The 24,043-nt window shown below is 55.7% G+C and overlaps 7 protein-coding genes across 7 annotated transcripts; 3 read left to right on the forward strand and 4 right to left on the reverse strand.

The window, feature by feature from the left end:
- Nucleotides 1–272: 272 nt before the first annotated feature.
- M406DRAFT_246750 (ribosomal protein L1) lies at nucleotides 273–1,261 on the forward strand (the record flags this gene model as incomplete). Its single annotated transcript, XM_040916423.1, has 2 exons — nucleotides 273–517; nucleotides 598–1,261. 2 exons carry the CDS (start codon nucleotides 273–275, stop codon nucleotides 1,259–1,261), a joined length of 909 nt encoding a protein of 302 aa, XP_040782319.1.
- Nucleotides 1,262–1,459: 198 nt separating this feature from the next.
- Nucleotides 1,460–2,275, reverse strand: M406DRAFT_18350 (uncharacterized protein; the record flags this gene model as incomplete). The annotated part of the gene is made up of 1 exon (XM_040915426.1): nucleotides 1,460–2,275. A coding segment is annotated over one exon (816 nt), but the record flags the coding sequence as incomplete, so codon positions are not given.
- A 2,562-nt stretch (nucleotides 2,276–4,837) lies between these two features.
- Nucleotides 4,838–6,865, forward strand: M406DRAFT_349669 (uncharacterized protein; the record flags this gene model as incomplete). Its single annotated transcript, XM_040922487.1, has 1 exon — nucleotides 4,838–6,865. The coding sequence occupies exon 1, from the start codon at nucleotides 4,982–4,984 to the stop codon at nucleotides 6,863–6,865; it is 1,884 nt and encodes a 627-aa protein (XP_040782321.1). The 5' UTR covers nucleotides 4,838–4,981.
- Nucleotides 6,866–11,872: 5,007 nt separating this feature from the next.
- Nucleotides 11,873–12,683, reverse strand: M406DRAFT_320780 (uncharacterized protein). Its single transcript, XM_040919428.1, has 2 exons — nucleotides 12,657–12,683; nucleotides 11,873–12,538 (listed from the first exon to the last, which is right to left on the reverse strand). The coding sequence occupies exon 2, from the start codon at nucleotides 12,184–12,186 to the stop codon at nucleotides 11,941–11,943; it is 246 nt and encodes an 81-aa protein (XP_040782322.1). The 5' UTR covers nucleotides 12,187–12,538; nucleotides 12,657–12,683; the 3' UTR covers nucleotides 11,873–11,940.
- A 233-nt stretch (nucleotides 12,684–12,916) lies between these two features.
- Nucleotides 12,917–18,720, forward strand: M406DRAFT_272793 (uncharacterized protein). Its single transcript, XM_040918161.1, has 4 exons — nucleotides 12,917–15,295; nucleotides 15,341–16,948; nucleotides 17,006–17,675; nucleotides 17,733–18,720. The coding sequence occupies exons 1-4, from the start codon at nucleotides 13,049–13,051 to the stop codon at nucleotides 18,251–18,253; spliced, it is 5,046 nt and encodes a 1,681-aa protein (XP_040782323.1). The 5' UTR covers nucleotides 12,917–13,048; the 3' UTR covers nucleotides 18,254–18,720.
- Nucleotides 18,721–18,948: 228 nt separating this feature from the next.
- M406DRAFT_244706 (uncharacterized protein) lies at nucleotides 18,949–19,806 on the reverse strand (the record flags this gene model as incomplete). Its single annotated transcript, XM_040916275.1, has 1 exon — nucleotides 18,949–19,806. One exon carries the CDS (start codon nucleotides 19,804–19,806, stop codon nucleotides 18,949–18,951), a length of 858 nt encoding a protein of 285 aa, XP_040782324.1.
- Nucleotides 19,807–20,821: 1,015 nt separating this feature from the next.
- On the reverse strand, nucleotides 20,822–23,228 carry M406DRAFT_67672 (uncharacterized protein; the record flags this gene model as incomplete). Its single annotated transcript, XM_040925081.1, has 5 exons — nucleotides 20,822–21,085; nucleotides 21,206–21,967; nucleotides 22,058–22,207; nucleotides 22,278–23,006; nucleotides 23,169–23,228. The coding sequence occupies 5 exons, from the start codon at nucleotides 23,226–23,228 to the stop codon at nucleotides 20,822–20,824; spliced, it is 1,965 nt and encodes a 654-aa protein (XP_040782325.1).
- Between the last annotated feature and the right edge of the window lie 815 nt (nucleotides 23,229–24,043).

Below are 24,043 nucleotides of genomic sequence, written 5' to 3' on the forward strand. Positions count from 1 at the left end.
AGGGAGTAGTAGCTCGGACACACAAGATGTTTGGTGGGGTGAAATTTCAAGGCGAGGAGGGGTCAAAAATTATGGAGTAAGTACCTAGCACAGCAAGTACCCATGTACCTAGAGTATCCCTGACAGCACCAAGCCTTATCGTGATAAGCCCGACCCTGGTCCGCCCTGGAGGTAGGACCGGACAAGAAATTTGATGAGCTTCACGGCCGCATCGCATTTGCACCGCCGTCCAAGCTCCAGCACACCACTTCTAACCCCCTCCCCCCCTCAACATGGCCACCACCAACCAATGTCTCGCCTCATTGGCGAGGCTCAGTCTAGCTACACCTTGCAGACCACTACTACAGACCCCAATACCACGATTCCTCGCACCAGCTGCGATAGCACAACAGGCGCGCAATGCTTCCGGGCGACAGAGCGGCAACAAGAAGGAGAAGAAGAAGAGGCGGCAGTTCAAGGCATACAGAGTGGACAGGCTGGACAATATGCAGCAGTTCTCACTGTGTGACGCTATACGGTATGCAATGTTCCCTTGACGGGTGTCCAGTTGTCCTGAGAAATCGCATCCGCGACTGACGTGACGCCTCCTGCCTGCAGATATGCCCGCGCGTTTGAAGTAGGCCAGAACCCTACTCTCGTGAAATACGACCTCGCTGTCAACCTCAAAACCCTCAAGTCTGGCCCCGTCATCAAGAGCCGGATCCGACTCCCCCACCCCGTCCGCTCCGATCGCCGCATTGGCGTCATCTGCAAGGAGAACTCGGCCCTCGCTATCCAGGCGCGCAATGCTGGCGCCGTGGCCGTCGGCGAGGAGAGCCTATTTGAGATCATCCGGAACGGGAGCATGACGTTCACCAGTATGATCTGTGACCAGGCTAGCGCCGACAAGCTCGCCAAGGCCAATTTGGGCCGGCTCCTGGGACCCAAGGGTCTGATGCCCAGCGTGAGACAGAAGACGATCACGAGCAATGTCCTGGGCCTCCTGCGAGAGATGGCGGGCCAGGATAACTATCGCGAGAAGGCAGGTGTGGTGAGGATCGCCATCGGGCAGCTGGGCTTCACACCCGACATGGTGGCTGCGAACGTCAAGGCTTTTGTCGCGCAGGTAAAGGAGGACTGTGCTACGGTGGGGGAGCAGGTGAACAAGGAGGTGCACGAAGTTGTGCTCAGCACAACACATGGCCCGGGCTTCAGTCTGAATGGTGGATTCAACCCTACTGAGAAGGGAATTACGCCTGCTATGTTGCAGTCGCCAATGTAAGAGACGAAGAGGGTTGGATGCAATGGCATTGAGGCATGTCTGCACACCATAACTCACACACTTTATGACATGTACCTATATTGGAGGGGAAAACATACTCTGCGGCCTTGCAAAGATTATCGCGGAAATGGCCTGATGATGCTTGAATCGATCGCATTTTTTGCTTGTAATTAAAAATGGGGTATCTTTCTATCTTTCCTTCAATATCTTGACGCTTTCTGCATGTGCCCCAAGTAGGCGATAAATCCCAAGAAGCTTTAACACCGTGTCGCGCTTCTTCTCACCGCCCTTGCGTGCCTCTTTCATGGATGCGCCAATTTCCAAGAGCAGTGTGTTCCTACTCCGCGTGATCCTCTCTTCTATCTTCTTGACGTATGGCACATCCCTCCCGATTGCGTCTGCAAGCTTGTTGATCGCGTCGTGCTCCCTCGCCATCTCCATCAGCGACGCAGGGGAGCGACTTCTAGACTGAATCTCGTCATCACCGCTGACATCGTCTTCCGAGTCCTCATCAGATGCCTCTTCTTCCAATCTTCCAAGTAGGGCCTCGAGCCGTTCGTCCAGCTCCAACATCCTCCTCCCCTGCTCGACCTCCCCCCGAACACCTCTCAGCTCCGCTCCTACCTTCTGCACGTCTTCCTTTCGCCCCCTCACCCGCCCCTGGATTTCCTCTACCTGCCTGCGGAACCCCAGCAGCGAGACACGCACATCCTCGACCCTCTCCTCCCCGCCCTTCAATTCATCTCCGAGGCCCAGGAACGAAGTATAATTTGCATTCACCAGCTCTAGCAGTTCTGCGCTGATTGCCGAGCTTCTCTCCCTCAGCTCTGTCCTCAAGTCCTCAAGCGTCTGGTGCCGCGTTCCTAGCCCTAGCCCCTGCGACGTCTCGTCGCCGCCGGGGAAGAGTGAGGACAGGTAGCTGGCGGCATTGAAGCCGGGCGCGAGAAAGTCCCGCCGTGACAGCTCAGTAGGGAAGGGGAGGGGTGCATCGTCATCGTCGCCGTTGTGGTTATCATCTTGGAGGTCGTCTGGGTCCGACGAGGTGTCGTTCGTGTCGGGCGGATGGTGGGGCGAGGGCGAGGAGGAGCTGGAGGAGCTGCTGGGGAGCTGGAAGGCGGGCTGGTGGCGGGGGGCGCCGGTGCTGATGCCGAGGCCGGTAGACATTGCGTATGGGGGTTGTGTGTTTGTGAGAGTCTCGCGTATCGGAGCTAGAGATTCTGGCAGACTCTGGCAGGGAGTATGTATCGCCACAAGGACGTATTGGATGTCTTGATGCCTTCCTCGTGTCTTTATGAAGCTACCCTTGGAAGAAAAAGGCCGCGAGAGAGCCTCTGCAGTCGATAGAATGGAACCTTAATAGTACTAATTTAGCATCGTGTCTCTAACTGTCACGTAATTGCACGTCTTGAACATGCATATGATGTGCAGATGTTGGCTGGCTGGCAGGGCGAAATAGAAGTTGAGTCGAGTTGTCCATGGCCACTACGAGGCCCCTGTGGTAAAGTACAGTATGCACTAATCACGGGTGCCACAGCTCAAGCCGTCATCCTGGTCTCAGGGTTAGCCCGCCTGAACCCAAATGGGAAGGCTAATCAAGCCCTGGCTACAACCCTCGACTAAGTTGCTCAAGGCACAACGACATCTTGCACTTCTCAACGACCGGTCAGGCAAGTGACTGTTGGGCAATTACTATGGCCTGAAAAGCGGACTGTAATGTCCTGTTAGCATAGCATGTACCATGTACTGTTCGAATGTCCACTCGCATGGATAATCCTGACATCATGTAATTCAGACATGCTCCCCTCGTCCGCGAGCGCCGAGCGGATAGCCTCGGATGACCGAAGGGTAAGACTGACTGCCATGTGCAGCTTGGCTTCCAGCTCAGTTGCTAAGTACCTTGGAGGGGACTGTTTTCAACACTTGGCCGTCGCAGCATGTGGGCATTGAATTGTGATCCATCAGTGGCGGTGGTTGCCATCCCACGGGGATGGAAAAGTGGTTCGACGACACAGAACTGTGCGGGCGGCCCTCCGTTGTCGGCTAGTCCAGCGTGGGGACCATTAGTGTCGTTAAACAGTCATGATGTCTGCCAACGGGCTCTTGAGACATGGAATAAGCTGGATGAGAGAAGGATGATGTGGTCCTCTCCAATGTGGTTCAAAGAGACGTGTGCCGGAGTCGGTGTGCTGCTGGATGAAGTAGGGAGTACTTGCTGCAAAGTATGCCACTCCTAGAGTTTGTATAGCGCCAGGCGCTGTTCAAAGGGTCGCGGATCGCGATGATGATCCTTGGACCCCTCAGCGAGTGCAACACCTTCAAGAACGAGGGAGGGTATGTTTCGGGGCGGCACCTTGAGTTATGAAGATGGATCAGAGATGGTCATCTAGTCGGCGAAGAGTTTTTCTTTTTTTCCTTGCTCCTCTTGCTCATCCAATGCCTTGTCAAGATCTTCTCGTGAATGTCAATGAATTCGGGACTTGGTACGGATGGTGTGGAACGCCATGGCGCAAGCTTGGGTGGCGCTAGCCATGATTGGCATAGCCCATGAGCAAAATAATCTTATCAGATCATCAGTGCCCTGACAGGGGTTGTCTCTCGCCGCTCCGCGACTCAGCATCGTGTCATTTCCTGCCAAGGCACACTCTGCCCTCACCAGCGTAGGAAGAAGAGCTTCGGTCGTTGAGGAATCCGTCTCGAAGAGCAGGGGCACCTCGATTCTTCTTACCAAGGACTCCTCCCTACCTCCTCCCCACCGATCCAGGAGCCAAGATCGTCCATCCAGACAAGGCTCTTGGGTGAAGAGTTTTTTCTATTTCCCCCTCCGATTCGACCATCAAGCTTGGTCTTCTTCACCTTCGTCACAGTACATCATCTCGCCCTTCCTCCTTTTTTCTTGTCCTGACTCACCCCCTTTTTCGTTGTTGTCGTACGATCTCCATGCATGCAAGAGCAGGCTGGTAATCCCACCCGGAGCTACCAACCCACATCCCATCTTATCAGATCTTGCCCCCAGTCCTCCAATCCGGTCCCTTGCATCCTCTGCCACACCACCTATTTCCTACCAACCCCGTGGGGGTGTTCGACAGCGCCACTATTACCAGCTCGACAGCCATAATCGCTCTTGGACAAGCAATTACAAACAGTGAGGAGCACGCGAAGTTGCAAAGAAAGCGAAAAAGTAGGAGAGACAGAAAGAGAAGGACAGACTTCTTGACTGTATGCTAATTGAGGGAATGATGGAGATTGGAGTCGAATGAGGCCTAACAGTCCCGAAATTCAGCTCAGTTTCCACAACAAATGGCCACCATTACGTCCTCCAAGGCCGCAGCAACAGGTGTTGGGCTTGCCCCCCTGAGAATCAGTACAGTCAGTTCTCCGACGAATCCCGAGGCGCCCCCAGCAACGTCTCCAGCGTCAGCTCTACAGTCTCCAGCGGCTTTTGTTAGCGCTGCCACCACCCCCACTTCAGCGCCCAGCCCGTCCCATTCGTCCGCCAGCGCCCTAACCCCCTCCTCCAATTCTCGTCCCCACGCAAACCAACAGCAGCAAAGTCACTCATCGTTCCACCAACACCAACAGCAACAGCAACAACCAGCAGCGCGCATAGCCATCCAGCCAGCGCCGGCTAGGAAGTCCCTTCCCAACTCCAGTCTTGCTACTGCTGCTGGTAGTCACCACGCTGTTCCTTCTGCTGCTGCCTCTTCTCCTCCGGTCGATAAAATGTCCATGGCGTCGGTCATCTCGCCGATGCCGGGGCCACCCGCGGCAAAGGCCCCAATCTCTATGACAAGCAAGGAATGGGTCATTCCCCCAAGGCCCAAGCCAGGCAGGAAACCAGCCACTGATACGCCACCGACCAAGAGGAAGGCCCAGAACCGCGCTGCACAGAGGGCATTCAGGGAGAGGAGGGCTGCGCGTGTGGGTGAGCTGGAGGAGCAGCTCGAGGCCGAGAAGGAGGAGCACGAGTCATCCCAGCGTGCGCTCCAGGAGAAGGTCCACCGCCTCGAGATGGACGCACAGGCACTGCAGTCACGGTGCGAGGTTCTGGAGAACATGCTGGACAAGGAGCGGGCAGAACGGTCCAAGGAGGTCGAGGCCCTCAAGGCGCGGCTGCAGCAAGCGACTGCCCAGGCTCAGCAGCACCCACGACAGCAGAGCCTCCCGTCCTTGGCATCTGTGCCACCGCACACCTTTGCGCCACAGCCGCTCAGACACCACCGCCCTTCTGCACCCTCTCGGTCCCACGGTGGAAGGGCCAGCACATCAAGTCTCACCAGGCTGACGCCCAACGCGACCCACCGCCCTGCGACAACGCACTCGTTCTCCATCTCACAGATCATCAGCCCGCCCGAGGACATCGAGCAGGCCCCTACCGGGTGCGGAAACTGCGAGCCCACTGGACCTTGTGCGTGTGCCGAGGAAGCCATGACCAGCGTTAACGTCGGCTGTGGTAATTGTACACTCGGCTCTCGCTGCCAGTGCCTCGAGGAGGTGCTGAATGGTGAGCATACTCACAGCAACAGCAACAGCGAGCCAGGGTCCAGGATGAACTCCCTGAGCGGGACCAAGCCTACAGCAAGCAGGACGGCGAAGCGGACTATGCGCTCCATCTCACCCAGCTCTATGGCCCCTGAAGAGAAGCGACCGCGTGGCTCGCTGACACTCGCCACCGAGACGGATTTCACGGCCATGTTCTCCCGCAAGGCACAGCATGTCACCACGTCCATGTCACAGCCGCAGCTGCCCACGCCCGCGGCAATCAACCCCGCAGCGAATCACCAGATGACCGGTGCTGCACCTACCCCTTACTCTCTGGCCACCCTCGCCCCGATGGAGCCACAAGCTGTCGAATCTCCTCGTCCAGAGGACCGCTGTGGGTTTTGTGAGGACGGGACCTACTGTGTTTGTGCCGAGGCTGCCGCCGCCGCCGCCGCCGCCGCCAACAATGCCGCCGACACAGCACCGACAGAATCGTTGACGCTGCCGGCGATCCACTCGTCTACCTTCTCCGTCTCACGACCTGGTCAGCAGACTCGTACCCCTCCGCCGTCCGAGGGTGACGCCATTGGATACGAGATACTGCCAGACGGTTCGGTCAAATTGCCCAGTCTCAAAGGCCTCCATGCTCGCAATAAGGCTATGGCCGATAGCAACACGCTGCCCAGGCCTTCAGGCGGCGGATGTGGTTCCGGTGGACCGGGCACTTGCGCGCAGTGCCTTGCTGACCCCAAATCTGGGCTCTTCTGTCGATCTCTCGCCGCCAACTTTAAGAAGAATGGCGAGTCTAGCGGTGGGTGTTGCGGCGGAGGTGGCGCTGGTGGGTGCTGCAAGGACAGAAACAACACCAGTGCCAATGCCGACAAGCCAGGCATTGGTCTCAGCCTGTCTTGTGCTGACGCCTACAAGACGCTATCGAGCCACAAGCACTTTAGTGAGGCTGCGGATGATATCAACACGTGGCTGCCTCTCTTGAGAGCGGCCCCCAAGCCGAGGGAGCCTGCCCTTGGCAAGGACGGGAGCAGCAGAACGCCTATTGAGGTTGAGGCTGCTAGCATCATGAGTGTACTCAAGGGCTTCGATGTCAGATTCGGCAGAGGGGAGTAAGACCCCGTCTTCTGGATACGACTTCTGACTCATCCTGAAGACGCCATTTCTCCTGGCAAGAAAGCCCGGGGTACAACACCGGCCTGTCTACTGGGAGGCTAATGAAAAGTCGGTATGGCAATGGCACCGAACCTCGAGCCCAGAGCATCCACCCTGTCTCTGTCCAACGATCTTGGGAGCCATCACAGCCTCAACAGCCACCGGGCCCCGCGCCAAGTCATACGTGTCTGGCAACCTGCCGGGCTCCGTACAGTGACTTGACACCTTGCGGACATCATGCCTGATTTGGACATATATTGTCTGCAGAGCTTTCAAGCTCGCAGCCTCTTCGTCGGAATAAAGTGCCAAGAGGCATTCCGAGTGGAGCAACAATGGATTCCCGATCATATCAGCCGGGCATGCATGAATGCGCAGGCAACGCTCCATAGGTGACGCTAAAGCAAACCTTTTAGGACGTGGCACCGCGGGACACGGCGGAGGACGAGCCACTTGTCCGTGGTGTCAAGTATACCGCCTGTTTTCGAACGATTGGGCATCAAGACATGCGGCTCGCATAACTTTGACTGCGCAGATGGCGCAGACAAAAGGTGAGGGGGGGGGGGGGGTTGGGAAAGCATCGAAGGGGGGAAAACGGAAAAAGGAACGGTGGAACAAAGACTAGTTTGTACATTATACTGTACAAATTTGGAGTAGGCAGGTTAGGAAGGATGATATTTTTGGTCTGTTTCTTGGATCAGATATCACAATCATTTTTTGAATGGTCAGGTGGGTGGCGGCCAAGGATTAGAAAAAGACGCACATCTACATACCTGCATCTATTTGCATTTCAGGAGTTGGAGGCGGATTGTTCGTTTTACTACCATTCATTAGGTCACAGGTATAAGAGCTGCTAGCTTGGCGGTGTCAATAAGAAGTAAAAGAGAAGAAGAAGAAAAAACCTGTATTCGCTTTTCTCCACCAACCTCTCTGACCGCACTTTTCTTATGTCCCTGTCTCGACCTCTCAACACGGACCCCTCCTGTGAGGTGAGCCTCGGGAGCAGGTATGCATGTTTGTATGTACTATGTATGTACCCAATAGAATCAGGCTCCTCAGCAGTGCAAGATCCCCCATACCGTTCGTTTCACAGAACGCCACTAGTCAGTTTTTGGGTCTATGAAACAATACGGCGTCGATCATGTGTTGTCTGTCCGCTGTCCAGGTGCCAGCGTCGTAGATATGGACGGGTGAGCCTTGGTCTTCTGATTGTCTCCAAACACGCAGGTGGGGAGTGGGGATATGAGAGACGTGCGTGCGTACAAGTAAGTAGACGAGGAACCGCACAACGCGGGATGCTTAGTGACATTCATCATACTTTTGATTTATGTCCTGTGCGCCGTTGCCGGACAAGAGGTAAGTAGTGAAAAGCACTACGTAGGCAGGCCTGATTGGCAAAGTCACTGGGTGAGATAGAACGAGAGAGAGAGACAATGTGCGTTGGCCTTGGTTTCGCTCGTGGGCTTGTGTGAGACGGGCCGAAGCGTCCCTTGGGGTATGCTTTCGTAGAGGGCTGCTCCGGCTGGTTGCCGACTTCCCAAGATCCCTTCACGGGACCGGTTATCACGTACTAATTTTGTCACAGGAACCGTGAGTGTAGTAGAGGAGCGTCAATTTATGATCAGTACTATTTTTATTATTATTGTTATTCATATATGTATATATTAGAGGGTCGTACAAGTCAGGGAACCAGAGTGGCTCTCTTCTAAGCGGAGCTGCTGAGAATATTGCAGGACGCGCAAACTTCAGCTCCCGCGCTCATGCGTCCTACGCGCATGTCGTGAGGATCAGTAGCTGGTGCAAGCTGACAGCTTAGCCATGGGTAGAAAAACAGGAGGGGGGGGGGGGGCAAAAAAAAGGAAGTGGCAGGGTCGGATGTCTTGTCTAGTGCATGCATGTACTATGCTTGAGTCTCGTCGAGGTCATTTTGACTTTGAGAATCTTGCCGAGGGTCACACCGCATGGGTTACGACCCGCCCACTATGGTTAACGGAACGTATAGCCATTGGGAACTTTGTTTGAGACAAAGCCTCTTCCGATGGGAACGGGCGAAGAAATACGCCCCGGTTTGTACACCCTTTGAACTGCCACTGATGTACACGATATGGAAAAGAAAAAGAAAAATAGGGACGCGTGTATAGAAGGCAGGACGGCTGGCTGCCAGTGGTCACAGGCCAGCAAAGGCAGCTCACAGCTCACAGCGTGTGTTGATCAGCAGTGAGTGATCATAGTGAGGGGCCATCTAACCCGCCCGTAGGGCAGAAGAACCAGGCGTCTATCCGTTCGCTACGCACCAGAAGGTTGTATCGAGCGCTGGCTCGGCTGTGCCGCATCTGACGTGCAGGTGGTGATGATCTGTGGGTGACTTAAAAGACGAAGTACGGAGTACCGACTGGTACCCAGAGTATACAGGTGATGTGGGAGGTGGAACTTGGACAGCAGACCAGTATGGGAGGCAAAGTGTATTGATACACACAAGTGCAAGAGCAGCTGCACCGTCTTGATCTTCGGACGCGCCCTCCCCCCCCCCCCCCCACACACACACGCCTTGGTACAGAAGTAACTGTGTAGCACCGAAGCGCTGTAACCCCAAAGTTGTCAGCTTCATGAGCCAACAAGATGGGAAACGAGGGCTCGAGGTTCGCAATGCATGCCATGCTGTCAGGCCAGTATCCGGAATCACTGGCCGCCACGAGGCATCATTTCCCCCCTCCTCTCCAGAAATCCACTTGGGCTTCCATGCATCTTCCATGACGTTGACAGGTAGTCCTGGTTGTGTCTGCTGAGCTCAAAAAGTTTTCTCGGTGCTGGGTCCGTGGCGCAGTATCTGCCCCCCTCTGTACTGGTCCATGTGACCAAGGGACGGCACGATCCCCACAAGAGGATCTGGTGGGAAAGGGTTGGAAGACACGGAAACGAGCAGGGGCCTGGTGTGTGTGGGCGTGCGGTGCCGAGTGCTGGCAAGGCGTCGTCCCATCTTCTTCATGCCTGGTGTGGAGCCCGCCGTCAATCTTGCTTGAGGGCGGCAAGGACTCAAAGGAGGGGGCAGGTCGGACAGTGATTGGTCTGGACCATGCATCATGCACGGTAGTGCGTGACCGCAGGCAACCCCCCCCCTCAAACGACGGATGAGTTGGCAGAGGACGCCTGCCTCGGTGCCCGCTCGGGCCTGGGCTCGTCGTAAATCTCGTTGATCGATTGGCATGGCCCAAGAAAGGCAACCCTCTCATGGTATGCGACTGGACTTCAGCCTGTAAGTGGATGGTTGTTCACCGGACCAATTGGCAGCAGACACGCCTCCAACCGTGGAAAGGCTGATGGCCGTTTCGGAAGGGCGGGTCCTCAGGATTTGTCAAATAAAGCGTCGACAAATCGAGATATGACTCCTACTAGGCCCTCTCCCCACACTAGCGAGTATGTGCTGTGGTAGTTCTCACTCGAGACTTCTTACTGCCGTGTCGCGCCATCGAGAGACGCAGCGCAGATTGGTGGAAAGGAGACCCTGTGCGTGCATTATCAAAGACAATGCAATGCACTGCCAAGTCATCGACACCTGCCCTTATGCCATCCCATATTTCCTGTTCAGACAAGATAGGAACAGACATCACCAGAGGATCAGCAAGGTCCCCAGCTCAGCTTCGTTGAATACGAGCTGAACCCTCTCCCTCTCTTTTTTACCGACCGAACGTGCCTACGGTCGGCCGCCGAACAGCGCGAGGAGAATGCAACTCTGTCCACAGCACGGACGCCTGGCACCCTGGAAGAGCTGAGGAGGTTCGCCACGAGGACGAAGGTACGGCTGAGGAATAGCAGGGCCGAAAAGGCGGTAGGCTTGATGACGACTAGTCAGGAACCATCGACAACGTGTCGATGCCCCGAGTGCGAATCCAGTTCCGAGGTGCTGGGTCACAGGCTCGCGGTAGTTTTCAGTGTACTTTGCCTACACACTGCCCTGCCCTGTACATAGTAGATCATAGTATAAGCATGACAGAGTGCACAGTACCATGGATAGGAAGGCATCCGCCCAGAAGATGATGGCGGAGACAGACTGAAGAGACGTGCATGTCATGGCCCATAAATCTGTATCGTTGAGGGACAGGATAAGTCCTTGCTTTTCTGGTCTCTCTGTCTTTCTTCTTCCACCTCTAGCTGGATGGATGGCTTGGATGGCACTGGTTTGCCGCCTAAGGAGAAGCAGTATTGACGCTAGAGAGACCGACGGCGATGTCCACGATGTCGGGCTGTCGAGGGGGCTGTGACACACATACTGGGAAAAGGGGAGGGAGGGAGATCCTGGCGTGCATGTCTCCTCACTTGCCAACGCATCAACTTAACGGCGGTTCCAAGTGAAGCAATCAAGGGTGGTGGTTGGCCTGTTGGGCTTGTCGGGGCGGGTCGCGGAGAAAAGAATGCGTGTTATGGGGAGAAAAGAGGTGGGACATCAGGGCGAAGAGAGAGGGGAAAAGTCGCCCTGTACCTTGCTGACGCTAGAGACACTGTGCCCGCTATTGGGGCATGCCTGGTGATCCACGCTTCCTTCCCGCTGGGAGGGTTAGAGGATTAGAGGATGTATCCGTACACTGCTGTAGTGCTATGTACATAGTACTATGATAGTCACCTTACCCCACGTTCAACAGCCAGCGAGCTGCCCGGGCCAACCAACCCGCCCTGCGCCGGCCCTGCTAGTACGGCAGCTCTTCTAGTGCCACAGTACCTGTACGTACCGCTGGCCTGCTCAGCAACAGCTGCTGTGACCCCTTGGTGTGGTACCACGGCTGCAAACGACTACTGCAGACCACTGCTGCGTACCTCTACCCTGCTATAGGTGCTTCCCGGCGCTTCAGTGGGTGCAGCGCTTGGGAAGATGATGAGTTGTGCTTTTTTTTTTTACTAATGTACCTCAACCCGCCCCAACCCTGTCATCCTCTCGTCTCTGCCTAGTACAAAGTAGTAATTCCACACATGCTCGAGGCCATCATGTCGCCGTTATCCAGTTGTTCGCCTCGTCTCCTCCACCTCCAGCCCTAGCAATACATGTCCTAGCATTCTTGATGGCAGCAGGGCACGGACGACATTCTCTTCTTGTTGTCTTCTATCCTGCCTCCTTCATTTTGCTCTTCCTCCCCCGTGTCTCTGTCGCGGTGGCAGGTGCAGCCGCGCGTGTTGCTGGACCGTGATCTTGATCCTGGTTTCTGATATTGGTGGTTCCTGACCGTCTCTTCCTCCTCGTCTTCCTCCTGCTCCAGCCTCACCAGCTTCAGCCCAGCATTGGGCCCTGACGACATATCCACTTCCTGTGTGTGCCCAGCTGTTCACCGAGTCCGATGACGGCGGCAGCGGCCACCTAGCATTCGAAAACGACGACTACTCCCCGTATATCATCTCTCCTTAAAGCCTCCTACACGCCCTTCCAGTCAGCTTCGATCGCGACTCCTCTCTTATATACATACCCCTGCTCTTCTCGTCCTCTTCTGCTCTCACTGTTGGGCTGCTAGTTCTTGTCATTACTGGCCAGATCTCCCGCTAGCATTGTTTTCGGATAGGTGCTCGATTCTCTGAATGGCCTCACAATGTTCTCCATGCAGCGCTCCCTCTCTTCGCCCTCGCCAGTCCAGGTACACTCGGCTGGTTCTACCTGTATGTTCTTGGCGCCCTCTGACTGTGGGCCTCTTGTGGCGAGGATCTGCGCATGACAGCAGCCATCTTCGCCTCCTCAGATATTCAGCAGCTCGCTGACAAGCCCTTTTGGGACCAGCTGTAAACACGACGAGGGCCCCCACCCCTCCTTCGACAGAGTGCCATGGCGAAACCTCCCAGCCTCGACGAACGTCTCCTCCTACTCCTTCGTATCCCGACCCTCCTGAGACCATGCCGAGCGCAGAAGAAGTACCTCAGGCGCTCCCTGTGCGCCGTGTCGAAGCGATCCAGCAGCAGTCACAACAGCAGCAGCTGCTCCAGCAGCAACAACAGCAACAACCTGCAGCAGCTGCACAACAGGCGCCGAGCCCAACAGTCAAGAAGGCAATAGTTGCGCAGCCGAGCCCACCCTCGGCTACTTCATCTGCCCAAGAGCCAGTCGCGAGCGCGGCTGCAACCCGAGATACAGACGAGGATCGTACGCAACAGATAGCCAGACCTCCTGTCAAGATGCCACAGCCACTCATCACCGACGCCTCGTTGTACACCAATGCCTACTTGACCCCAGGAGACGAGGCTGAGAGCACTTCATTGGACGAGCTGGCGCACTTGGTCCGCCTGTCAAAATACCAGGAGCGCAAGCGCGCAAACACTAGGATACGACTGCAGCGCACCTTGGTCTCTACTGCCCTGTCGGCCCGCCTAACTCGCTGTGGCGAGATCGCCCAAAGGAATCTTGCCGAATGTTTCCGCACCGACGACAAGAAGACCTTTGCCAGCCTGTACGGCGCCATCCAAGACGTGCGCAAGAGCTGTGATGAGGTCCGAAGATATGCCCTCCTAGAGCCCGAGATGGAAGCCATGCACCACGCCGCTATGGTGTCATCCGAAAGTTTGGATACACCCACAGGCTCCGTTATTGGTACTGGCCCTATGGCCGGCTCAACCATTCCCTTTCTGCACGAGATCTCAGCCGATGCCCGCGAGACCTTCCTCTCCTTTCTGTCCAAGATCAGGAACGACCCGGATTATCTGGCCACGCGCATCTGCGCCTTGACAAACTCGGAGCGTGCCGCCATCACCAACTTCCACTCCAGCCTGGAGCCCGTCGAATCTGTCTTGCCTCTGTTCAACAAACCCCACGGCCGTGGTCCAGGGACTGGATCTAACAGGCATTCCTCTTCCAACCCAAACCCGGTCGAGCGCCTGCTCTCCTTCCAGAGACACGATGCCCTGTCTGCTCTCATTCACACTTGCTTCGCTAACTCAGCAGGCCCGGACAGCGCAGAAGATAAGCGCCGTACAGATATCTGGGCCACAGCATGTGCTCGCCTCATTTCCAAGTCGGCCACCGAGTCCAAGGCCGGGAACGAGAATGTACCGATCGAGCCCGTCCTCATCCACGTGCTCAACGTCTGGTCTGCCATGCGCGACTGGTCTGGCCGTTCCAACATGGAGTGGTACCTGATGAAGATCCTGGAGGGCGGCGCGTTTCTCCTGGATCGAGCCGAGGATCAGCACGGCACCAGGTTCAACATATCCGACTGGACCTCCAAGGACCAGATCGCTGCCGAGGAGTTTTATGACCGGGCCACGGACGAGCTTTTTGAGATCCTGGACGACGAGGATGCCACAGGCCTACCAGAGGGCGTCATCGAGCTGGGGAACCAAATCCTCAGACGACTGGACCACAAGTACGTGGACGGCACAAGAAAGTGGTTCATCTACAAATGGGTCTTCTCGGTCTGGCTTCTGGGTGTCGTTGTCCATCCCGAAAGCCACGGCATGATGACAGACTATCACATCACCGAGTATGGTCGGCAAAAAATCTTGAAGCAGGTCGCCACCAAGGCTTCCAGCATCGTGGTGGACATGCTGTGGAAGCAAGGCCCTGTGTCCACCCCGCCAAAGATCAAGGCGCACGTCGAAAACCTTCTTGGTCGTTTCAAGAGCTCTCGCATCAAGCCCCGGCCCAGGCTCCTCAAGGCCCGTTCACTCACCTCCCTCAGGGAGACTGCGGAGGTCCACCCATACCTGGTCGTCAGTCCGGCTGATTTGGTCACTCTGGTCAATGCTTTGTTCCCCGAGCGAAGACCCATGTCTTCCCACTCCATTCGTTCTGCTCCCTCCATCTCCAACATGTCGGCCGTCTCGCAGCCAATGTCAATCCTCACCCCCAGAAGCAATGCCAATTTTGAGACAGCATCCATCATCAGCACGAGTGTGTCTTCTGTTCTGAGCGACACAACCACCGCCGCAGATGCACTCGAGCCGCAGGCAACAGGAGCATCCGCCCGATCCTCGCCCCCGCTCGGGGAGCGCCTTAGTCATGAGCGCCTAGGCCATTATGAAGATGACGGGTATCGTCTCCGCCTTGCTTTGCACGAGCTGACCCAGATACTTGGACCTGACTCCCTCCAGGGGTCTTGCCACCCCTGTGCAGAGCGGTGGGCCGTGCTGTTTATATCCTCTGACGGGAGATCACTCTCCACCCAAATGACTTATGATCCTGACGATGAACCCGAGGAGGAAAACTCCTCATCTCTCAGCGACACGGACGAGGATGACATGGACGATGACCGGCCCGAGCTTGACAAGGACTACCACCAGCTCCGTGACTCTATTTTGAAGCTGGTCGAGGATTTTGAGATCCCGCAGACCTCGGAGCAGGACACTGGAAAGTTCAGCAACCGGACTTCGGTTCTCAAAAAATACCGCTCGAGGACCAAGATCATCACCACCGAGAGGATTAGGGAGGTGAGAGAGCCGCGGCAGTCGAGGCAGAGCCGGCAAGCACGAGAGCCAAGTCGTAATCCTTATCGCCAGAGACTGATGGGCCAGGAGGGTTCACATCGTGACAACTCGCCGCGGCCGGGCAGTGACAAGGGCAAGGAAGCCGCTGACAGGGCGCAGGAGCAGGCTGAGCCGACGCCAACACTCATTGCCATGCTCGAGGCTGCTGTCTCGCAGGCCAAAGCGCAATCGGACTTTGTCGCATCTCTCTCGTACTACAACACACTGTTACAGCTTAACGCGCTGGCCTCTTCCTCTTTACGCGCAGACGGTTTCGCCACGCTCTTGAACATCTTCAGCCGGGGCCCACGTGACTCCATCCGACGATCAGCGTCCGCCATTGAGGACTATGATGCCTGGCTTGTCTGGTTGAAACAATCGCAGGAGCGGGCGGAGGGCCTCTTGGACTCGATGATGAAGCGCCTGCGAGCATTGCGAGATAAGATGTGGTACGTTACGGATGTCCGCAACTCGGCGGCCTACGAGCATTCTCGAAACATTGCGGCTGCCCTCAAAAACATGGGCATGCGTCGCAGACTCAACGCATATCAGCGCGGCCGGAACATGCCTCGTGGCGGCCCCTCTACGTACCTCTACCGCAGCGAGTCCCAGATTATGGAGCTGCTCGCGGCCGCCGAAGACCAGGGAGGTCCGAACAAGCTGTCAGACGATCAGGCTGAAAAGACGTCACGCTTTCTCAAAGATTTCGGCATTGAGAATTTCTGCCGCGGCGAGGAACGGATCCATCGCTTCTGTTGTGAAGTCGAGGCATGCATTGGCAAGCTAATTGGGCAGGACATGATGGATGCACCAGTCCTGTGGAGCAGTGAGCTGTATCTTCGTGACAAGCGCCAGCTCGAGGCCCCATCCATCCGCCGAGACATACCCATCTCGTCCTTTTCAAATGATGACGCCAGCAGCGTCATGAGTGAGCCTGATCGGAGGTATGCACCGTCCTCCAGCCGCACAGGCTCGCTTGCGGCGAGGGAGCTGAGGGGTATCACGGGACTCAACGCATCAGCTCTGAGTCTCGACTCCACCCGCTACGGCTTTTCTACGCGCAGCACGTTGTTGAGTGACGTGATGGACTCTGGCGACTATTTTGGTCACGCCTCGCCTGTCCACACCATCGACAGTGCCTCCACGTACTGGTCGCCCTTTCAATCAGCCGCATCAGCCGCAAGTACCACCACTTCCCGTGCTCACAGCCCTACCACGAGCATCACAAACTTCAGCGGCTCGATGCACCTGCATGCTGGCCATGGTGGTCCCGGCCGACCCGGGACCGCCATATCAATTAGTGACAACACCCAGCAACAACACCAGCAGCGCCTGAGCGAAGAGAAGACACGCTTTCTCCAGGATCTACGACAGACGCTGACGAGCCTGCTTCTCAGCGACCTGGGCAATCTCGTCTTTTCTCGAGGTTCCGAGACAGATGGGTGGTTTGAAGACCTGGGCCAAGATTGCATCGACCGCCGCAATGCAGCGGAGCGCAAGGCGAAGAACAGGCGCTCGAAGCCTCGTGTGATCGAGAAGAAGAAGAGCTTCGGCAACCTACGTGACGCCAAAAATACTGCCGATGGGACCAAGGCAGTAGCAGCAGCAGCAGCAGCAGTCGACAGGACCGTATCGGAGTCGCCGTATCTCGCTTCTGGTAATTCAGGACGAGAGAACGACAGCTCAGCCGGCACCAGTGACACGGTGTCCAGCAAGAAGTCATCTCAGTCCAAGAAAGAGATCATGCCCGAATTCCCCTTCACAAATGCGTACCAGCGCCTGCTGCGGATGTTTTGTGTGCATCCCAACCCGTACGCCAAGCTGAATGCTCTCCATGAGCTCGAACATCTCATCATCGCCTCCTTGTCCTCGGGCAGTTCACGCCGTAGGCTGGCATGGCTGGCCCGGACAGCAGAGATGGAAGCCGAGAACTACAGCCAGGCGGGCCGACCTCGTCCTTTTGAGGAGGCCATTGACAACTTGAGAGAGCGCAGGTCTCACACTATGCATCTGCACTCGGGCCTTGCTCGGATGCCAAGCGGAAACATCAACTCTGAGACGAGGTCTGTGATCAACACGACAACGAACGCGGCGAACAATAGTGACGCGATTGCCACTGTGCTTCAAACTCTCTTCCGCAATGCTGAGATCCGACCCAAGACTCTGTTCCGAGACTTGCAGTTCATTGCGAGTTTCGTGCCGGCCCATATCCTGGATAAGACAGATCGCGGTAAGGCCTTCTGGGACTGCGCCATTGCTGCCCTCGGCTTGAAGCAGGAGGTCTGCAGGACGATGGTCGAGATGGCTGATGAAATTGTGGACGTCCACACCACCAAAACCACCCGTAAGAGGCACCCGCCTGCCCCGAGCAGCACAGCCAGCGACTCTATCAATGGGGAAGAGCCGCAACGTCCTTCACCCAACGCCGAGGAGCAGGCAATGCGCACCACATCGGTGTCGCCACCCACCCCTCCACCTCCCAGCACATCGTACCGCCTCGAGGATGCGGCTCGGATGTGGATCATCACCGCCAAGGAAGGCGATCCTACCTCGCAGCGCGAGCTTGCTCTCTTTTACCTCTCCAACCCGGAGCTCGTCGACCGCACCACACTGCCCCTGTCCAAACCTCGTGAGGTTTTCAAGCAGGCTGTCATGGACAAGTTCCGTGGCGCCAACAGCGGGAGCGGTAGCAGCAGTCGCTACAGCCAGTACCATGAGCGTATTGGTGCAGGTCAGCTCCATCGCCCCGGCAGCTCTGGATCAGCAGCCGGCATGGGCGGCGGAGTGGCAGACAAGTCGGATGTGCGGAGCGATCCTGCGCTCATGTGCGTTGCTATCCACTGGATGGAGGCCGCCGAGCAGGGCGGCGATGAGGTGGCCAGGACGTTCCTGGGGCAGAACAACGAACTTGTGGGGTTCTGATTTTCTGACGTGGCGATTTTTTCCCCCCTTCCTTGACACAAGAAAGAGAGCAAGTGAAAGAGAGAAAGAGAGGAGAAGGGGAGAGAGAGAGAGAGACAGAGAGAGAAGAAGGGTTCCCTATCTTGTCTTGTTCTGTGATGATTTATGATGCCTCTGATTTACCATTTCCATCTTCACCTTGCATCTTTCATATCATACAATACACATACCCGCAATACCCCGGAGGAAAATGGAGGAGCCGGCTACTGAGGCAGCGGATGATACCTTGTACTCCGATGAAACGATGTCATGATACTTTGTTTCCTTCTTTTCTTTCTTTGCTCTAGACCTTGGAGAACTTTGATTTTCATTTGGTCTGTCGCTTGAGCACAAACCTTTTTTCTTGTTTACCTTTACTTATTATTAATACTATCTGCTATAGCTGTCTGGCGCAGCTACGATGAATATAGTGTTCATTTCCCGCCCGAATGTCTCTCTTTGCAATATATATATATATACCCATATATAACAAGCATACGTGGAGGAGTCTGAGCTTGAACTAGCCGGACATCAATTTCTGTGTTTGCTGTCCTGTCGTCTCTGTTGAGGACGATATTAATCAGGGTCAAGTATAGCCACCCAGGGGTCTCGTCCATCTGATAGCTCACTTTTTCCTCTCTCTCGTAAGAAGAAGACCAAGGCCTGCCACATTACCTTCATGTCTCAAGGGCGAACTGGTCTGCATGCTCCGCCACCCATCTAGCAACTTCATTACATGGGGCGAGCCACAGGTCGCCATCATTGCTGATGCGCTCCAGCACTTCCTCCAAGACCTTGAACTTTCCTTGGCTCGTCTGTAAGAATGGGTGGAACAGTATGGAGATATATCCGCCCTCCCGCTTCACGTCTTCGATTTTCTTGTACAGATAGTCCCTAAATTGCGTGGGCCCCGCCTCATCCTCCTGAACGCCGTGCGCCTTCCTGACCGCCGCGAACTTGTCCATGTACCAAAAGGCATCGACAGTCTCCCACTCAAACGGCAATACCACGACACCACTTTTCGCATCAACCCCGAACCGACCGAGTGGCGAGACGTACCGCACACCGTACCGCCTGAGCAGATCAAACGTCCGAGCCCCATTGATGTCACCCCCTGGGGGCCGGAACCCCTCGTACACCACGCCGTGCTTCCCAGCGGCCTCAAAGCTCCGCGCAAAACTGTCCTCCTCATCGGCACCAGATAGCACCTTCCAGACCTCGTGCTGGTACCCGTGCCATGCGACCTCGTGGCCCCTGAGTTGCAGTTCTGCCACGGCGGCGGGGTACACGGGCAACGACCAGGACTCGGCAAAGTAAGTGGCCTTGACCGGTGCGTGGCCGGCGGCGGCGGGTTTGTCTAGGAGATCGAGCATCCGGGGCAGGGTAGTCAGCACGGCGGGGGACTGGCCTATGGGCTGGGACGAAGGGTGGGCGCCGGTGCGGACGTCCTGGGCCTCGCCTAGGTTGTCCATTGTGAAGGAGAGGGCGGCTTTGGCGCCGTGGGGCCAGGCGGCGGTGGCGGAGGCAGAGGCCATGGAATAAGTATGTCTGGGCTAAGGTATGAAAGGGTTTGAGATTCTGACGATGTGTGATTGTTTGAGAATTAATGTTGTGATGAATAGAGAAGAAGGTTGGACTGATATCATGAATTGGAGACGTCAACGCGGAGATCCACAAAGCAAAGTTGGCTTGATTGGAGAAATGAACGGCTGCAGTGACAAGCTTGGGTTCGGCAGATGTGCCGGTTAAATCAGTGTTGAGTTCGGCAGCGATGGGTTATGAATACAACGCCATGCTTGCCGTCCATCTCTGGAATTGAATGCAAGGCTGGTCTAACCTGAGACGCGTTTTACAGGTGCTCTTGGCCAACTTTGTTGAATTGGATTTGTTGTGGACTTATAGATTATGGGTCGAGCCAGCCACATTAATATAAGCGGTCATAACTCACGAGCTAACATGAGTTTGTAAATAATCGAGATAGGCATGTTGCCAAAAACAAAAACAAAAAAATATTTTCTTTGCTGGTTGGATATATTTTTGGGGGGGGCTGAAGTAGTAATAAGCTTCAGACTCTCCTACCAGGGCTGAAACCCAGGTGGAGTAGTAGATGGTGATGAAAAGCAGAGGACCAGATGACCCATGCATGGCTCGCTTCGAAGGAGCAATGAAGGAGGGGCCACTCTCATCTTGCTGCAACATCGTCTCCATCCTCACTGCGTACTGTAGCAGCCTCTTTTGTTCCCCAACTCCCATCGAGCGGATGATCTGCGGCCCTGTCTGTATCGCGGGCGTACGCGATCCTCGCTGAGATTCAGACTGTTTCTGGCCCCTTTCAAACCTGCCGACATGGTCTCCTGCATCTTGCCTGGTGTCCCCTGCTCGTACGGTACTGACTGTATCCCGTGTCTCCCAATGCGGTGGGGTGATGTCGGTGGTCATGCCAGACTTGCTCTTTTCCCTTGCCCCTTTGGCGGATCAGACGCTCCTCCATAGAACCATCTGGCCAATTCTTTGTTTTCCCTATTCGGACCTTGCTCTTTCTTTCCATTCTCATCTCATCCGAAAGTCAAACGTCGACATCTCGTCATCCTCCTCGGGTTCTCTCTTGAGGATATGCATCGGGACAGACTTGGGGTGGTATTTGGACTGCGACGACATGATAGAGCCGGTGGTCTTGAGAAGAGACGTGATGCCGGTGGTCATGACGGACCCGGCGGCTGCTCCGGATGCTACGCCCTGTAGCTGTTTTCCTTGGGATTCGAACTGTTTCATGCGCGTGAAGGCGATGGGCATCGAGGGATTTCTCAAGTTGTACTGTGGTTTCGGTTGTCAGAAGGAAAACAGAAAAGAAGGAAGCAGAAAAAAGAGGGAAAAAAAAAAAAAAAAAAAAAAAAAAGAAAGAAACAAGGCAGAGGGGTTAAAAATAATACGAACCTTGGCCAAAATGGAAGCCTGTCCGATGCCCATCTCCTCCGAGATGAACTTCAATGTCCTCTTCAGAAACACCCTCTGCGACTCGGTGGTGAAGTCCGACGTGGCCGCGGCAAAGACAGGCCACATGCAGAACACGCCCGCCAGGCTCGGAGGAGGGTATGGGCCCGACGCAGCAGAAGACGCCTGCTGGTCAACCGTTGCGGCGCCAAAGACATAAGGCACGCTGGCCACGATGTCGCCCACGAGGGAGACACCGAGCTCGGCGGCGGCGGCGTACTCGGGGGTGTCGCGGTAGTCGAGCTGGGGGCCCAGCAGCCAGGCGTGGCACCGGAGCGAGGCGTAGCGGATGTACAGGCGGGCGGCGCGCGACCAGTTGAGCAGATAGCAGATGAACATGTCGATGTAGGCGTCGACGCGGCCAACGTAGGAAATGCCGCCCATGATAGTCGGGTCCGTGGCGGTCAGGTAGCGCACGGTCATGGCCTTCCATGCCAAGGGGAGGGATCGGATGTGGGCGTCGTAGTCGGCCTCGAGGACGTCGGCATCTCGTTTCAGGGCCTCGACCTTTTCGCGCGTCGGCGGGTCTCCGGCTGGGTGCGATGGGCTCCAGCCGCCCAGGAGGCGCTCTGCGGCGACGCGGAGGTCGGCTGCTCGGAGGGAGAGCACGGCGAACCGATGTTGGTCCGGGTGTTGCTCGAATTCTTCGGTGAGGGTGTGTAGTTCAGGGTCTAGAGGCGTGCCGTAACATAAACTTCTTGAGGCCTGAATGAAAAGCAAAGAGAAGAGTAAGAACCTAGTCACGATATGGGTGGTGATGGACGCAAGAATAAGGAAAGGAAGAAGAGGACGTACAAGGAGTGATCGTAGAATCTGAAAGATCTTCCGACCTACGACGGTCTGGAAGAGATCTTTGCCTCGCATCTTTAGTAGGGCTACTGCTCCGTCCAGATGGCTTCCAAACGCCTCGGCCTTTTGATGTGAAGGCCTCGAAGGTCGTAGTTGCTAAGAAGTCAAGAAAAGATATATCAGTATATTGGTGGTGGATGGATATCTCGTGGGACAAGAAAAATACCTCAAATGTGGTCAAAAGTGTCACGCAGGCAAGAGTGGAGTTATCCCGTGCCCGTTTCGCGTCCCCAATCGCCTCGAATGTCGCCCCCAGCGCCCTCAGATACACCGACTCGGCCCTGGGAAGCAGCTCTGGCACCTTTTGCCGAGCGGCAAAGGCGATCATGGCGGTGGCGGTAAAGGCCATCGGTAAGGGGTTGTGCTCGTGCCGGTCATGCGAGATGTTGGCCAGCAGCGGGAAGAGGAAGTCAAGGTAGCCGTGATGCCGGAGTGAGCTCCCAGCCACAAAGTTGGCGACGAAATACGTGTAGACCTGCTCGCCTACGGGCGTGCCGACGCACCGAGGCACCTCGTCCGTGTACGTGTACTGGTAGCTGTTGGATTCCCGTGCAGAGTCTGGGGACGAGGCGTCAGAGACGGGAGAGGGATATGCGTGTGCCCCTGTTGGGCTCGTCCATGATGAAGATGACGACGACGTCGATGACGACGACAATGCAGTGTCTCGTCTGGAAGGAGGAGGACCAGGAGGACCAGGAGGAGGAGGAGGATTGCTCTGGCGCACGATGGTAGTCCTACTCGGGCCAGCGACTGGAGATGAAGCCTCATCGACAGAAAAGCGCGTGAATTGCTTCTGCGTCTCATCCACAATCCTCAGCGCGTTGAGGTCGCGGTAGCCAGGACACTTCCAGCCTCTCTTCCGACATTTTCTACACTCGGGCCTCGTCGTGTCACACTTTGCAAGTCTCTTGTCAGTAAAATATGGTCTTGCAAAGAAAACAAGGGATCATGCATATACTAAGTCATGACCACCGTGAGAAAAAAAATGAAAATGAGCAAAAAGAAGTGCACTGATTGGTGTTGAGTAGTGTTGGCAGTGATGTGTTCTCTCTCTCACCTTGATCCTTCGTGACCGGCAAGCAAAGCAGCCTGGGGATGGTTTGCCGGTGTTGACCATGATCGTCGCAGGGCCGTGTTCCGAGTTGGTCCACTTCAAGTCAATGTCAGTAGCTAACGGGGACGGTACCCAGAATACTGCTTGCACGGCTCTGTCTCTGTCTCTGTCTCTCTCTTTCTTTTTGGTCGCCTAAGGAGGAAAGGGGGGGGGGGGGGGTTTGCTGACAAGCTTTCTACTCGGAAAACCCGGTTTCTACCCAGGTCTTTTTGCCGGGAGATGAGCCTCGTGACGGAGCCCCGACTTCCGGTGGATCAGGACGCCCTTCCGCTGCGGCGATCAACAACTACCGGGCCAAGCAAAACAAAAACCAAAAAAAAAACCCCTCTGGATCCTGAGCGTTCTCGCTCTTTCTCTCGATAGCAGCTCCGTGATCCAGAACAAGAAGAAGAAAGATACCGCAAAGGGTGCGATACTTGTTCCTTAGCTCTTGGCAAATTCAAAGAAACAGTCGTGTGACGCAAGCTCGTGCGGCGATTGTTGTGGTTGAGCCGAGATTTCGAAACAGAGCCAGCCCCCCTTCCTTGAATCAAAAAAAAAAAAAAAAAAAAAAAGGAAGGGAACAAAAAAGAAACCGGTTGTCGTTTTTGCTAGCCTTAAGAGGGGGGGACCCTGAGGTAAAGGGTGTTTCTCAATGGGCGATCGGTCGAGGGTGGCGACCAAGTACAAGACATAAAGTTGCGTTGCTGTTTCTCGACCGAAAATGTTCGGTGGCCCTGGGCGGCTGGGGTTCGTGTGTTGGCAAGGAAAAGAGGAGGAAGCACGGATTCCTCGGAGATGGCTGCCCAGTCGGCGCGATGTTCTTGTTCTTTGACCGG

The sequence above is a fragment of the Cryphonectria parasitica genome (genome assembly GCF_011745365.1).
Source record: "Cryphonectria parasitica EP155 unplaced genomic scaffold M406scaffold_1, whole genome shotgun sequence".
In the NCBI taxonomy this organism is placed as follows: domain Eukaryota; kingdom Fungi; phylum Ascomycota; class Sordariomycetes; order Diaporthales; family Cryphonectriaceae; genus Cryphonectria; species Cryphonectria parasitica.